Consider the following 13,723-nt stretch of genomic DNA (forward strand, 5'->3'; position numbering starts at 1 on the left):
CCATAAGATTTATAAGCTCCCAGAGACAATATTTTATATTTTATTTACCATTGTATTCCCAGCTCCTAATACTATGCCTGGCAATTGGGGCATGAGTAAATCTTTGTTGACTGAATAAAAAACAATAACTTGGCCTGGCACAGTGGCTCATGCCTGTAATCCCAGCACTTTGGGAGGCTGAGGCGGGTGGATCCTGAGGTCAGTAGTTTGAGACTAGCATGACCAACATTGTGAAACCCCGTCTCTACTAAAAATTAAAAAATTAGCTGGGCGTGGTGGCACGCACCTGTAATCCCAGCTACTCAGGAGGCTGAGGCAGGAGAATCGCTTGAACCTGGGAGGCAGAGGTTGCAGTGAGTTGAGGTCGCACCACTGCACTCAGCCTGGGCGACAGAGCGAGACTCTGTCTCAAAATAAATAAATAAATAAATAAATAAATAAATAAATAAATAAATAACTTTTCTGATTATCCTACCAGCGGAGGAGGATGGTATACAAAGGAAGTAATAGGTGAGAGCCCTGGCTTCAAATCCTGACTCTGCCATCAGTTGGGTGATCTTGCACCAGTTGATTTACCTCTCTAAGCTTTAGTTTTCTCATAAGTAAAATAGGTATAACCATATTTACATAAGGTTGTGAAGATAAGAGATATTTGCCAAATGGGCACCCACTAGGTCCTTAGTGAACTAACTACAGACATTGCCATCATTACTGTTATCATTCAATTTGGACAGATGGGGTGGAAAGTCTTCTGGGGAGGCCACAGGCTCCTCAGGAAGAGTGACAGATTACTCACACTCAAAAGGAAACAGATAGTAACATTTTTTATTAAATATTACAGTGGATCAAAAAGTACAAAATATCTCTTGCCTGCTATGTGATTGGGAAACTATTGGCACGTAATACAGTATCAAAAGCAGTAATAAGTACAATTTGGAAAACATACAAAATTGAGTGTTTATAGTTGGCTCAGCATTCTTCTGGTAGTGTTTAAACTAATGCAAAGGTTACTCAATAACCTCTCCATTGGGAAACTATATAATATCACTGGGCCATGTTGCTATATACAAATAATCACCTTACAGAGCATAGAGGTTACATAGCTGGAATCACCAAAAGTATACAATATTTACAACACAGGAAAGTTTAAAAAAGTATAAACAGCCAAGAGATTATGCTGCTATTCTTCAGACATATTTCAACCATGAGGAGACAGGCAGAATATCAAATACACTAACAGCCAACACTGGACTTGAAGTGCTCAAGATAATCATTGCAATGGTGTGGGTCTCACCAGGGCAAACTCATTCCCATTTCTCTTTAAAATTGGGACAAGAGTAAAACTAGACCAGATGCGACTTGGCTGACCACCACCAAATGTGACTTTGTGGGACGATAAGTGAAGAGAAATAAATGGTTCTCTTTGAAGGCACACTACATAAAATATTTTTGTGGGACCACCTCGAAATTTCCATCAGACACACCAACACAGTGAAATACAGTACTTGAGAATTCATGCACCAGGTCAGAAAGTTGTAAAGTTAACATCGAGTTTTAACAAACCCTTCTGTATATGCCCTGATAAACAAGTGAACTTAAGAGCTTCTAGCTAGTAAATAAATAAGTCAGTCCTGTGGCAAATATTACAAGTTTGAATCACTTACTAGAAGAATACTTAATTCCGAAACTCGGTTGGGCTGTTTTTATTTTTTTATCATGTGGAGTTGCCAAACATTAAACCAGAAGTTGCATGGAAGTTTTTTAAAAATATTATTTAGAATCTCCAAATCTCCAATAAATCACAGACTTAGTGCATTTTGAATTGCAACATTTCTTGGAAGCCACACTCAGTAAATAGATTTATGACTCCACTGCCAATTCGATTCCACAGTTTCCTTTACAGAACTACCAATAACAATGGTTTGATTGCACAAAGAAAGGCTTGTGCAATTCCATTCAATAATAAGGCCCCTTGAACTCAAACAATGCAAACAAAGCCTTATTTAAGACATTTTAAAACGTCGTTCTCAGCCAATGAAGAATTCAATGGTCTTTTTGAAAGATTTCCAAGATCTCTGTTCAGAGTTTTAAAACAAATAACACACTGCTTCTGTTGGGAATGCATACCCCCATTTCTCTTTATTTGTCCTGATGTTTTGCCGAGGGTATGAGCTTCCTCAGACAGAAACAGTGAGTCTCCTCTCGGAAGAGATGAGAAAAACAAAAGCTGGACTATGTTAACATTGTTTGAAAATGGTGTGATCGAATTCCAACATGATGAAACCAGACTGAAATCATTGCAGTGGAAAAAACAAATGCCCCATATTCCAAATAGGTGAGCTCCACCGGGGACAGATGCCCCCCCTCCTTTTTTTTTTGAGACGCGAACTCATGGAAACCACATATGATCTAGCCCATGTCTGCCGCAGAACCACCGAAGTTACCTTTTTCTTCCATGTCCTCCGATTCTGTGACCATTCAATCTAGTGCAACTTTCTTATATGTGTCCTGGCTAGCATCTTGCCAGCTGGAATTGAGATTTTTCCCCCCTCTAGCTTGTGCAATAGCAGGATAATCTGCACTCACACATTTATAATCTAAATTCTACTAGTCTATCTATGGTTCTATTAAATATATATATATATATTATTCCACAGGAAGGTAAATAATTAATTGAAGCAAATGGAACTCTTAACACTGGATCTCTACATTCTTTTGTTTCCACCTTTGGATATTAAGTATGTTACATTGAATATTTGGCTTCATATCATGGAGACATTTCAATACAAATGCACGGCATGCATGGCTTTGTTTAAGAGCCGCAGTTTCATTGTTATCAGTTTTGATTATTTTGCAGTCGAGTTACCTATTTAGAAGTTGAAAATTGTCACCAATTTTCCCAGAATTAAGTATCTCAGAGGTAAAAGACTTAGTTAACTATGGTTCTAAAGTCTACTGGTAGTGTTGCGGGAGGGGCACAGTGGGTTGGGGAGTTCATCCAAGCGGTCTTCAGCAGGGATGGGACTTGGGGAGAAAATCCACTCTCTGTATCCATTGACTTTTAATTAATACAGTTAAAAAATGTGTCCACCTTAATGTTACATCTCGGTAGCAAATGGAATACAGTGGCAAGAATGACAACGGACATTCTCCACATCTTTTCACTGCCTGAGCAGCTTGACCATTTACTTCCCACAATAAAAGAAACCAGAAAGTGGACTGTATTGCCAGGTGGTTAAAAACATGACCCAAACCACCTTACGTGTTTCTGTGTGTGTACACACAAAACTCACACCCCATAAAACCAAATAGGATGACTTTTCTTTTGAAAAGGCTAATCCAGTATGTCAGTCATCCCCAAAGATGTGGCCTGGGAGATTCTTCTTGGGAATGACAAGAAACCAACTGGATGAAAACAACGTGACTACTTATTACTCAAAAGACCGAGGCTAGAGAAGCTATCAGGACTGCAGCTGCTCCTCTTCTGGCCAGTTGAGCTCCATCCTCTTCCCAACCCCCTTTCCCAGACCATTTAAAGGAATCAGTGCCAACGCCAATGTAAATCATTTTGGCTCTTGTTCTAATTTCTGAAATTCCTAAAATATCTGTGCAGCCCACAAATATGTCCTCTAGACTCTGTTGTTATTCGGCAGCTTGCTGCCAGTGAGGTTTTTGTTTTTATGATTCCTCTGGTATGTAGGACAGTTTCACAGCCTAGATAAGGTAAGTACAATGCTCAATATTTTCACAGAACCCAATACTTCAAAGCAAAGCATTTGGCTGGGTAAGCAGTGTATAAGCTCTTTCAACTATGCCATTTATGAGGAACAAAATCCTTAAGTTGCGGATCTACAAAGGAACGTTCTTTGCACTATTGTGTGCTTGACTGTTTTTCATTTGTTCCACTAGAATCAGTTGCTTCAATTTGTAAACAATAACTTTACCACCCAAAGCTGCTCAAAATAAGATGTGGAAAAATTACAAACACACAACAACTAGGACAGTCAGTCAGCCTCAAAAACGAAACAAAAACAAAAAGACCTGCAAACAAAAGCAATACCATTTAATAATAATTAAAAAAAAGAAAGACGAGAAGGAACTGGGAGAAAATGGAACTACCTGTATATAAATTAGGTGAGCAAACAGTGATACAGGTAGTTTTAAGAAGCAAATATATACAGTCAATTTAACAGTGTTTACTTCTCTGGATTGTTTAATAGTGTCAAAATGAAAGATCTATTGAAGTTTCACTATACATTGCATTGATTGAACCTTGGAGAGTTTTATGAAAAAGAGGAGCATCCCTTGCCATCTGTTTGCCAGTCTTCCTTGCCCCTTCCTTTGAAATGCCTGCCTCTTTTTTGCCCAGATTGTTTCCTGACCATCCGAACTCAGATGGGGTCCTCTAAGTTCTTCCTGGATATTCACAAATCCCTTCACAAGGCCCACGTGCGAAATGAATGATCTGGAGGTGCCTGGGCATCTGTGTTGGAAGGGAGTCAAGACTGACCAGCCAGTCAGTTTGTGGGCTAGAGTTGTCCCACAAAAATCAGGCATGTTCACCTCCCCTCTGGGCCCCTACAGCTGGGACTGATCGTAGCCTCAGATTAGAAGAAATACTGACTTCTAACTCTATAAGCCAGCACTCCTGGGTAAGGAGTGAAGCTCTGTTGGCCATGCCGCTTTGGACTGCTGGGCAGAGCTGAGCCTACAGTTTTGTACTGGGGTGCACGGATGACAGCTGGGAAGATGGAAAGGCAGCTTGAGGATTTATAGCAGCTAAAGGGTAAATGCTGTTATGCAAAAGGTCCCCATACGAACTTCCTACAGGTGTAGCCGCAGCCAAGTGTCTGTACAGCTGCTGAGAATTTGTCGGTGATGTAAAAATTCCTCTTTGCATCACAAGCGAGTGGAAAGCCAGGGGCTGCATGAGTGGAGAAAGCACAGTCTGGTTTTTCAAGTACTGCAGAGAATGAGAATACCCAGCCGGGAGCCTGGAGTTGAGGCCCGAGTTACACAGGCTCCCGGAATACAGACCTGGGAAGATAGGGGAGGAGAGGGGAAGCTTGTGGCCTTCTGATCCGCCCCCGGAATGCCCACCGTGCGCTGCTTTGCTGCCTTCGCTCTCCTGCTCAGAGGCCTTCTCCTTCCCAGAGACCTCCTTGGATGGGTCTAAGGGAGACACTGCCCGGGCCTTTTTCCCTGCAATCACAAGGTCCAAATCCTCCAGGCTGCGCTTGATCGGCCGCGCCGCCCCAATGTTCTGCGGGCTCATTTTCCGGTGCAGGATTGGGTGGACCATGCCTTCCATCTTCCTGAAATTCTCCAGTCTCACATGGTGAGGTTTTCCTGATCTTGAAAGCGATTCAGGGTATTTTTTAGGGCCTGACATGGTCATGGGTGATACCCGACAGGCTTTGGGGTGACAGTCTCGACTCTGGCTGCCTAACACCTGGAACTGGGAGATGCCTTTGCTCTCCTGGGGCCCTGTGGTGGAATGAGCCAGGCCCAGGACCTTGCCGGTAGGTTTGTGCGGGTTCTTGGGAAGGCTCAGATCTGTAGGCTGATCATCCGTAGGGGCTTCTGCTGCCGCCGACTTTTTGTCTTGCAGGTGCAGGGACGTGAGATAATTTACATGGAGCTTTTCTTGGTGTCTGTGGGAAGGAAAAGAACTGTTTTCCGATTCCCTGTACATGTCCCTGGAAGGGTATTTGGATGTCTGTTCATTATGAAGATGGTGCTCGGTGTGTCTGTAGAGGCTATGGAGATGAGGGGACGAGTAGAAGTCAGCCAGGAAGCTAGGCATGTGGGAATGGGGGAGGGCCCTTTTCTCTAAGAGTTTATCCTTGCCCTCCTGAATTTCTTGCTTCAGGACGTAGGAGTCAGCAAGGGGGTTAAGGTGATGCTTGGAGAAGCTGCAGCGGTGGGGATCTGATCGACTCAGTTTCTCATGCTTAAAGATGTCATTGATGGTCTTTCTCTCTTCCGAGGGCTTGCTTCTGAAACTCTGGACGTGCTGAATCACTGATGGCCGGCTGACCGCCATATGGTCAGTGCTTTGGCCATGGTGGGTCTGGGACAAACTGGAACACAAGTCATCCCTAGCAATCAGTTTCTTTTTGCTGATCAAAGGGGGTGGGGAGCCATAAGGGTAGCTGCTGGAGAGGCTGGCCCCACTCACTTGGGACAAAAGCTTTTTCTTGGCCAGTGGGGACATGATGCCTGGGTTGCCCCTAGAGTAGAGCAGGGGCGTGTAATTAAGTCCGTGGTTCTCGTTCATGGGCCCAGTCAGGTCTTTGTCTTTGAACATGTCAAACGACTGGACCACAAGGACCTTTGGGGTCTGCTTGAGCGCATTGTGGATGTCGTCACTGCCCAGCTGGTCCACCTTCACGGTGCAGTTGGCGATGTAATCTGCCATGGCGGGCAGTTTGTCATCCTCCGTCTCATTCTGGTTTGCCAGCGGTGGCTGTGTGGTGGGGAAGCTGGGGAAGGATGCTTCTTGGGGTTCACTTTCAGGGCTCTCTGTAAAACAGCACAGTTTGGATTCTTGTTTTGAGTCCACCAGGGCACTAGGAGAGGTGAGTGGCTGTTTGCTGGCCCCAGGGACCAAGGCTGAATCTTTTTCTGGGGCCAGAGGAGCACTTGGGAGTGGAGGTGTGGGCCCCTTCTCTCCCGCCTCCTCTGCCACCTTCTCACTGTTGGAACCTTGGTCTGTTTCGTTGTCCTTCTCTGGGTCTACTCTGGACACCAGGGGCTTCGCTGAAAATTCCTGATACCCTTCTATTTTTTTCTTCATGTCTGCTGCTGGGAGAGGCTCAGGGATGCTTTTCTGGCTTAAAGTCTCTTGTTCTTTTTCTTGCTCTGATGAAACCTGGTAACATATTTCAAAAGACAGTCAGAAAAAAACCAAATACACTGACACGTTTTGCTATGAAATAAAATATTCCACACAGCAGTTTTACTTGAAAACAGGCTTGTCAATCAGCTCGTGAAGTTTCTGTAAAGCTTTAATACTCCCCAATCATGGCTCTAAACAAAGAAATCTAAATTACAGAAACATTAGGGGAAATATGCATATTCGCTTCAGTCCCTTATGAGACACCTATCAAAATAGCAAAGTGTTATGTACTGATGGTATACAATCATATCACTCCTTGATTCTAATATATAGTTTAATTCTAAGGTTGTCTTCTTGTCAAATCACTCAATTATCCAAATGGGTTTTAAATTACATGTTGTGTTTTATGATACTCCTGAGAAAGATTTTTTTTTAAAGCATTTCTCTTTCAAAAATCCAACCAACCCCATGTTAACGACAAACAACAAACCTATTGCAACTCCTTGCTTTTCTTTAACAGGGCAAATCCCTTCCCAATGTATTCAATATGATGCACTGAAGATTAGCAATGCATAAGTGTTAATAATTTCTACTCAGGGCCAGATGACATGCAGATAATGCTAAAATATTGACAAAGTATGAAGATTTCTTGGCAGCCTGTCTACCGGAGGGACAGAGGAGACTAAGTCCTTCTAGGTTGCAGCAAACTACATTTCTATTAAAGCCCAAAATGAAGTTGTCAAAATTCAGACAGTCAGTGCCACCGCAAATATAGCTTTGCTGTTCAATGAAATAAATTATAGTCAATGAGACAGATACACTCCTTATGTGACCCTACTGACAGAAGTTGTGGGTACCAATTCGACCCATTTACTGCATTATGCAGCCATGTAAACTTTGACCTTAGGAGGTCATTTTAACTTTCCATCTATGACCCAGCTGACTGACAAGCCCTTTCAAAACTGCTGTCATTCTGCCCTGACATGTCTTAGCAGAGCAGTCACAAAACAGTTGTACTGAGCTGGTCTTCTTCCCCTCCTTTTTCCATCTCATCCCTTGAACTTTGTTCTTCTCTGTTAAGAAAAGATGTGCCTGTAATCTCAGCACTTAGGGAGGCCGAGGCAGGCGGATCACCTGAGGTCAGGAGTTCAAGACCAGCCTGGTCAACATGGCGAAACCTCATCTCTAGTAAAAAAACAAAAATTAGCCAGGTGTGGTGGTGGGTGCCTGTAATCCCAGCTACTCAGGAGGCTGAGGCAGGAGAATCGCTTGAACCCCAGAGGTGGAGGATGCGGTGAGCCGAGATCATGCCATTGCACTACAGCTTGGGCAACAAGAGTGTAACTTTCAAAAAAAAAAAAAAAAAGAAAGAAAAAGAAGGAAGGAGGGAGGGAAGGAAGGAAGGAAGAAAGGAAAGAAGGCAGGCAGGCAGGAGGAAGGAAGGGTGGGTCTGCCAATTAGCATCTTTGGGTAAGATTGAGGATGCTGGTTTAGGAATACGTGGGAACAAAAGTTTTAAGAAATCACACCTATTTCACAGGTATTTTTCCTTAAATCCCTTTAAAAAAAAAACCCTGAATTTTAGGGACATGTTATACCTAAGAGACTTTGCTTATCATCATTATTTCTTTTTCTTTTATTTTTTGTACTAGTAGCTGCCTTTTCCAGTACAAATATCATTACTTCTTCTAAATTAATAATCATTACATTGGTCTCTGGAGCTTATACATGACATAAAAATAAAGACAAATGAGTATGGCAAGGGAAAAAGGCAAATTGCCTCTAATTGTTAGTTTCTTATGGGGCTATAGTTTGACGCAGGGCAATGAGGGATACTCAGTCTCATTGAAGTTTCTATGATGTAGAACTGCAGTTATATCGGAGTCCCATGCTTCGGGTTGTAAAACAGGTTTAGGAAGTCTTTGAAAGATAGGCAGAAAAAAGTAAAGGACTTTTTTTCTAGTAAGACATTTTATGATCTGCTTAGTATGTTAAGTGTTAGCTTCCCACCATGCAACTTGCAATCCCATTACTTGAATATAGTGGATTCAACTAGAGGGAATTTCTCACCCTTTCTATCTCCATTGAGTTCACCACTTCATATTGAAAATACCAAAAAGTAAAAGCAATGAAAACAATAAAATCCAAACCAAAAACCCCAAATAGAGTTAATGAGAAAAAAAAACCTGGCTAATAACATGGTTCTATGTTGGAGGTGAGAAGTGATTCGTATTATAACGTCAACCTTGGAGAGGGTGGAAGATTCCATGAGGTTTAGATAACCTCATCATGACAACTTTCAAAACCTGAGACACTTACAGCTCCCTGAAGGGAACAGTTGCAGCCTACAGGAAACACAAAGCCTAACAGCTTTCAGGGTTTCTATGGACTCCAGGGAGTAAGGCTCCACTCTTGGGAATAGTCATCTCCCAAGCTGACAGGCTCAGTGCATAGGCTAAAGATTCCTCCTACCATTCACAAACCGACCATTTCAAACTTAATCCCCAAACTGGAGATATTCAAGGGTCAGCTGTCCCCTTGGTCCTCAGTTTGTCCCCTGGTGTTTTGTGTACATATGGCAGCTAATAGAACACACTCATTTGAAACCCTATAATAAATCACCAGGCCAAAAGTATCAAGGAAAAATGGAATGTAAGCATGCACTTGGAATTTCCTTGCTTTCGGCCATTTATGTTGCAAGCTTGCAGATGTTGAGAAATCTGCATCATCTAGCCAGGGACGGTGGCTCACACCTGTAACCCCAGCACGTTGGGAGGCCAAGGCAGGAGGATCATTTGAGGTCAGGAGTTCAAGACCAGCCTGACCAACATGGCGAAACCCTGTCTCTACTAAAGATACAAAAATATTAGCCGGGTGTGGTGGCGCATGCCTGTAGTCCTAGCTACTCAGGAGGCTGAGGCAGGAGAATTGCTTGAACCTGGGAGGCGGAGGTTGCAATGAACCGAGATCGCACCACTGCACTCTAGCCTGGGAGAAAGAGAGAGACTCTGTCTCAAAAAAAAAAAAAAAATCTGCATCATCTTCTTCCTCCTCCCCCTTTTTAGTTACTAGAGCTTAAAATAATTATGAAACTTAATAAAAACAAAAAACCCACAAATTTCTAATCTTGGTATCAATACTATTTTCTTATGTAAGAGTCAGCTGGGTAAGTTGATGTCTAGATGGGAGGTTGGTGCGTGTTGTACATGTGCAATTTAAACCAGTGTTTAATTATGGAGCCTCTTATGTGTTCATTATAAACCTGATTTTTTAGGGGGTATTTAATATCAGCATCAAAATTCCCTCTGGGGTTGAATCCTAGAACATGCTGTCTCCAAATGTGGCTGCTCAGTTTTTTTTTTTTAATGGGCAGCAGCATTTTTTATTATTCATGTTGAAATGGAGCCCAGATCAGCCTACATGACTGGCTACATGCTGGGGGTAATGGCTTCTACCAAAAGGCTGTTGGGGGCTTAAAAAGTGCAGAAACTACCTGTTAATATGAAAAATAATAATGGTTTCATAGGAACCATTTCAAAATTCCCCTATAAATAATATGCACTTAAGATCTTTTTTCCTTTTTTTTTGAGATGGAGTCTCTCTCTGTCACCCAGGCTGGAGTGCAGTGGCCTGATCTCGGCTCACTGCAAGCTCCGCCTCCTGGGTTCATGCCATTCTCCTGCCTCAGCCTCCCGAGTAGCTGGGACTACAGGTGCCCACCACCACGCCTGGCTAATTTTTTGTATTTTTAGTAGAGACGGGGTTTTACCGTATTAGCCAGGATGCTTTCGATCTCCTGACCTCGTGATCCACCGCCTCGGCCTCCCAGAATGCTGGGATTACAGGCGTGAGCCACCGTGCCCGGCCGCACTTAAGATTTTCCTAAATTGGTCTCAACCCATGGCTGTTGCACAGAAATCAATTATGGGAGACAAACACTTCTCTAAAGTTTTCAGGAGAGTCTTGCAGGATACAGCACCACAGTTCCAAGGTCCCTCTTTCCTGGACCCCCAAAGCATTTTTTTTGAGACACGGCTTCACTCTGTCACCTAGGCAGGAGTGCAGTGGTATAATCACAGCTCACTGCAGCCTTTACCTCCCAGGGCTCTGGTTATCCTCCCACCTCAGCCTCTTGAGTAGCTGGGACCACAGCGGGGCACCACCATGCCTAATATTTTTTTTTTTTTTTTTTTTTGAGACGGAGTCTTGCTCTGTCACCCAGGCTGTCGCGATCTCAGCTCACTGCAAGCTCTGCCTCCCAGGTTCATGCCATTCTCCTGCCTCAGCCTCCCGAGTAGCCGGGACTACAGGCACCCACCACCACACCTGGCTAATTTTTTGTATTTTTAGTAGAGACGGGGTTTCACCGTGTTAGCCAGGATGGTCTCCATCTCCTGACCTTGTGATCCGCCCGCCTCAGCCTCCCAAAGTGCTGGGATTACAGGTGTGAGCTTTGTTTGTAGAGACTGGGTTTCACCATGTTGCCCACGCTCTTCTTGAATTCCTGGGCTCAAGCAATCCACCTGCCTTGGCCTCCCAGAGTGCTAGCATTACAGACGTGAGCCACCATGTCCAGCCCCAAAATATGTTTTAAAGTCACACCAGCATCTCAGATAGACTGGCTGTGGAACGGCCAAGAAGCCATGTTTTCACAGTAAAGTTCTTTGATGTTAGTGTGGCTCTGGACCCTTTTCTCTTGAAGCCTGAGCATTTGCTATCAGTTTTCTACAGGATGTTTGTATCTTTCTAGATTCTATTCCTGGGCTATCTCATTCAATACTAGGCATTGGATTTCATCTCATGAGCAAGCTGAAAGGCTTTCAGGAACTGGGGAACTATGTGGGGAACTGTGAAGCTTAGATTTCTTGGTTTCTTCATCAAGCCATCCAACTGTGCAGGGACACAGCTGTGGATTCAGGGCTCCAGAAGGACCTCGAGGCAGCACATGTCTTCCAGAGGTATTTCTATGGAGCAAAGCAACTCACCTCTGCTGCATCCTGGGGCTTTGGGGCATTTTCTTTTTCTTTCTTGCTTTTAGGTATTTCATGTTTGATGCGTTTGGTTCCAGATACTTTTGTTTTATTCTCATTTTCCTGTGAACTGTTCTCCTGTTTCCGAGGTTTGATTGGAGGCAGGGGCTTATCTTCTTCTCCTTTAATAAATCTTTCATATGGTAGGATTAATCTAAAAGGTTAACAGAAGAGATGATCGGTCAGTTGAGTAATTCCAGTAGCATCAATGCTATGGAGGCTTACTTTCTTTTCTCAATATAAGCAAATTATTAAATGACTTCATCTCCAGTGACAGTGCTATACTTCTATAAACTTACTCTACACTTTAGTGTTCTGCTTCCTTGGTCAAAATCAGTACCTGGTAACTTAATACTTCTCAGCAAGACCTCTTTTTGGTTTTGTGGGTCTATAGACCAAGATACCAATGGAAGCATCCAACATTAACAATATCACCATCCCTCCCCATGGCACCTGGCTAAGTGCTAACAAAACTGCAACAATAATGCTAGCAGCTTTACCAGTCCATCAACAACTATTTATTGAGCACATACTATAGGCAGTGTTCTAGGCACTGAGACACAGCCGTGAACCAAACATTCAAAGCCTCTGAGCTCATGAAGCTTATATTCTAGTAGGTACTAGCATGTGCCAGGTACATTTAAAGATTATTTTATGTAAACTCCACAATATCCCTATGGAGTATTATTATTATTCTCTTTTTTAACATATGAGGCAATTGAGGCCTAAAAAGGTTAAACAATTTGCCTGAGTCATACCATTTGTTAGAGGTGAGATCTGAACCTAGTGCTGCCCATCTGAAAAGATTTTATTTTCATTCATGTCAAGATAGAGATGAAACATCTAAGATAAAAAGGTCAATGAGAGGCAAGCACAGCGTGGCCAAGAGACAGTTTAATCTTATCCCACAGCTCTGAGTGGGGTAGGGGACTCCACTAGGAGTTCTGTTTTAGTGTGCTAAGTAAAAGACCGCCCCAGCGAGAAGGAAGGCAGACAGACTGCAAGCCACAAAAACCAGAGGCCTGAAAATTTCAAGCATTTTAATTATATAACTTTTTAAACAAACTGCATAAAATTGCTCTAAAAAGAGAAACATCAAACAGCTCTAGTTTTAATCTGTTTTCCCTTTGCGACGTAGCTCTTTATCTGAAAGGGAAAAATAGCTGATGTAATTAAAAGGGATGGATTGCATTACAATCTCAGTTTCAACTTCAGTGATTAAAGTTTTTATAATGCATTTGGTATGATTAATGACTCACTGTGGGATTAATATAAGACTCAGCCTTAAAAATATGAACTTTAATACAGCAAACATAATTTGTTTTAAATAAGACAAGTTGACTCAATGAAGAAAATGTACTTGGCTTATAAACATCATAAGTCTGTTCAAATATTGGGGATCCTGATTATTTTTAAACTAAGATTCCCAGGCAAAAACTTCCTTGGTCTGGATATTGGTTTGCTATCCTAAAATTGGTTTCTATCTATGTTATTTGGATCTCAACTGCTTAACCATACACGATTGTTCAGGTTTGACAGTATGGATGTGGGGACATTTGTGATCCTAATATTTTGCTCTTTAATACCAATAAAACTATGGGAAAATCAGATCCCAATTTATAGCATATTAGAAACAAAATTCATTTACTGAGCATGCTTGGACAAGGTATGAGCAAGGAGGCGTGAATAATACTTTGGAGCCCTACATCTGGCAGTTGGCCAGCCATGAAGATCAACAGAGCCCATGGGGAATAGTTATCTTCAGATCCCATTACAAACTGAGTTTAAACATGTTACAGCTGCTAAAACTGGAAACTGCCCTCCCTATGTAGACTTACTAAAATAATATATG

At 42.6% G+C, this 13,723-nt stretch overlaps 1 protein-coding gene across 2 annotated transcripts in view; it reads right to left on the bottom strand.

The window, feature by feature from the left end:
* Positions 1-809: 809 nt before the first annotated feature.
* ARID5B (AT-rich interaction domain 5B) overlaps positions 810-13,723 on the bottom strand; it is a 195,564-nt gene continuing 182,650 nt past the window's right edge. For both annotated transcript variants that reach the window (XM_004049457.5, XM_004049458.5), the window contains 2 exons: positions 11,827-12,025; positions 810-6,874 (listed from right to left, as the gene is read on the bottom strand). In XM_004049457.5, coding sequence (XP_004049505.4) covers positions 4,709-6,874; positions 11,827-12,025 — 2,365 coding nt within the window. In that variant the 3' untranslated portion in view covers positions 810-4,708. The remainder of the gene's footprint in view (positions 6,875-11,826; positions 12,026-13,723) is intronic.

Source organism: Gorilla gorilla, chromosome 8 (assembly GCF_029281585.2).
Source record: "Gorilla gorilla gorilla isolate KB3781 chromosome 8, NHGRI_mGorGor1-v2.1_pri, whole genome shotgun sequence".
In the NCBI taxonomy this organism is placed as follows: domain Eukaryota; kingdom Metazoa; phylum Chordata; class Mammalia; order Primates; family Hominidae; genus Gorilla; species Gorilla gorilla.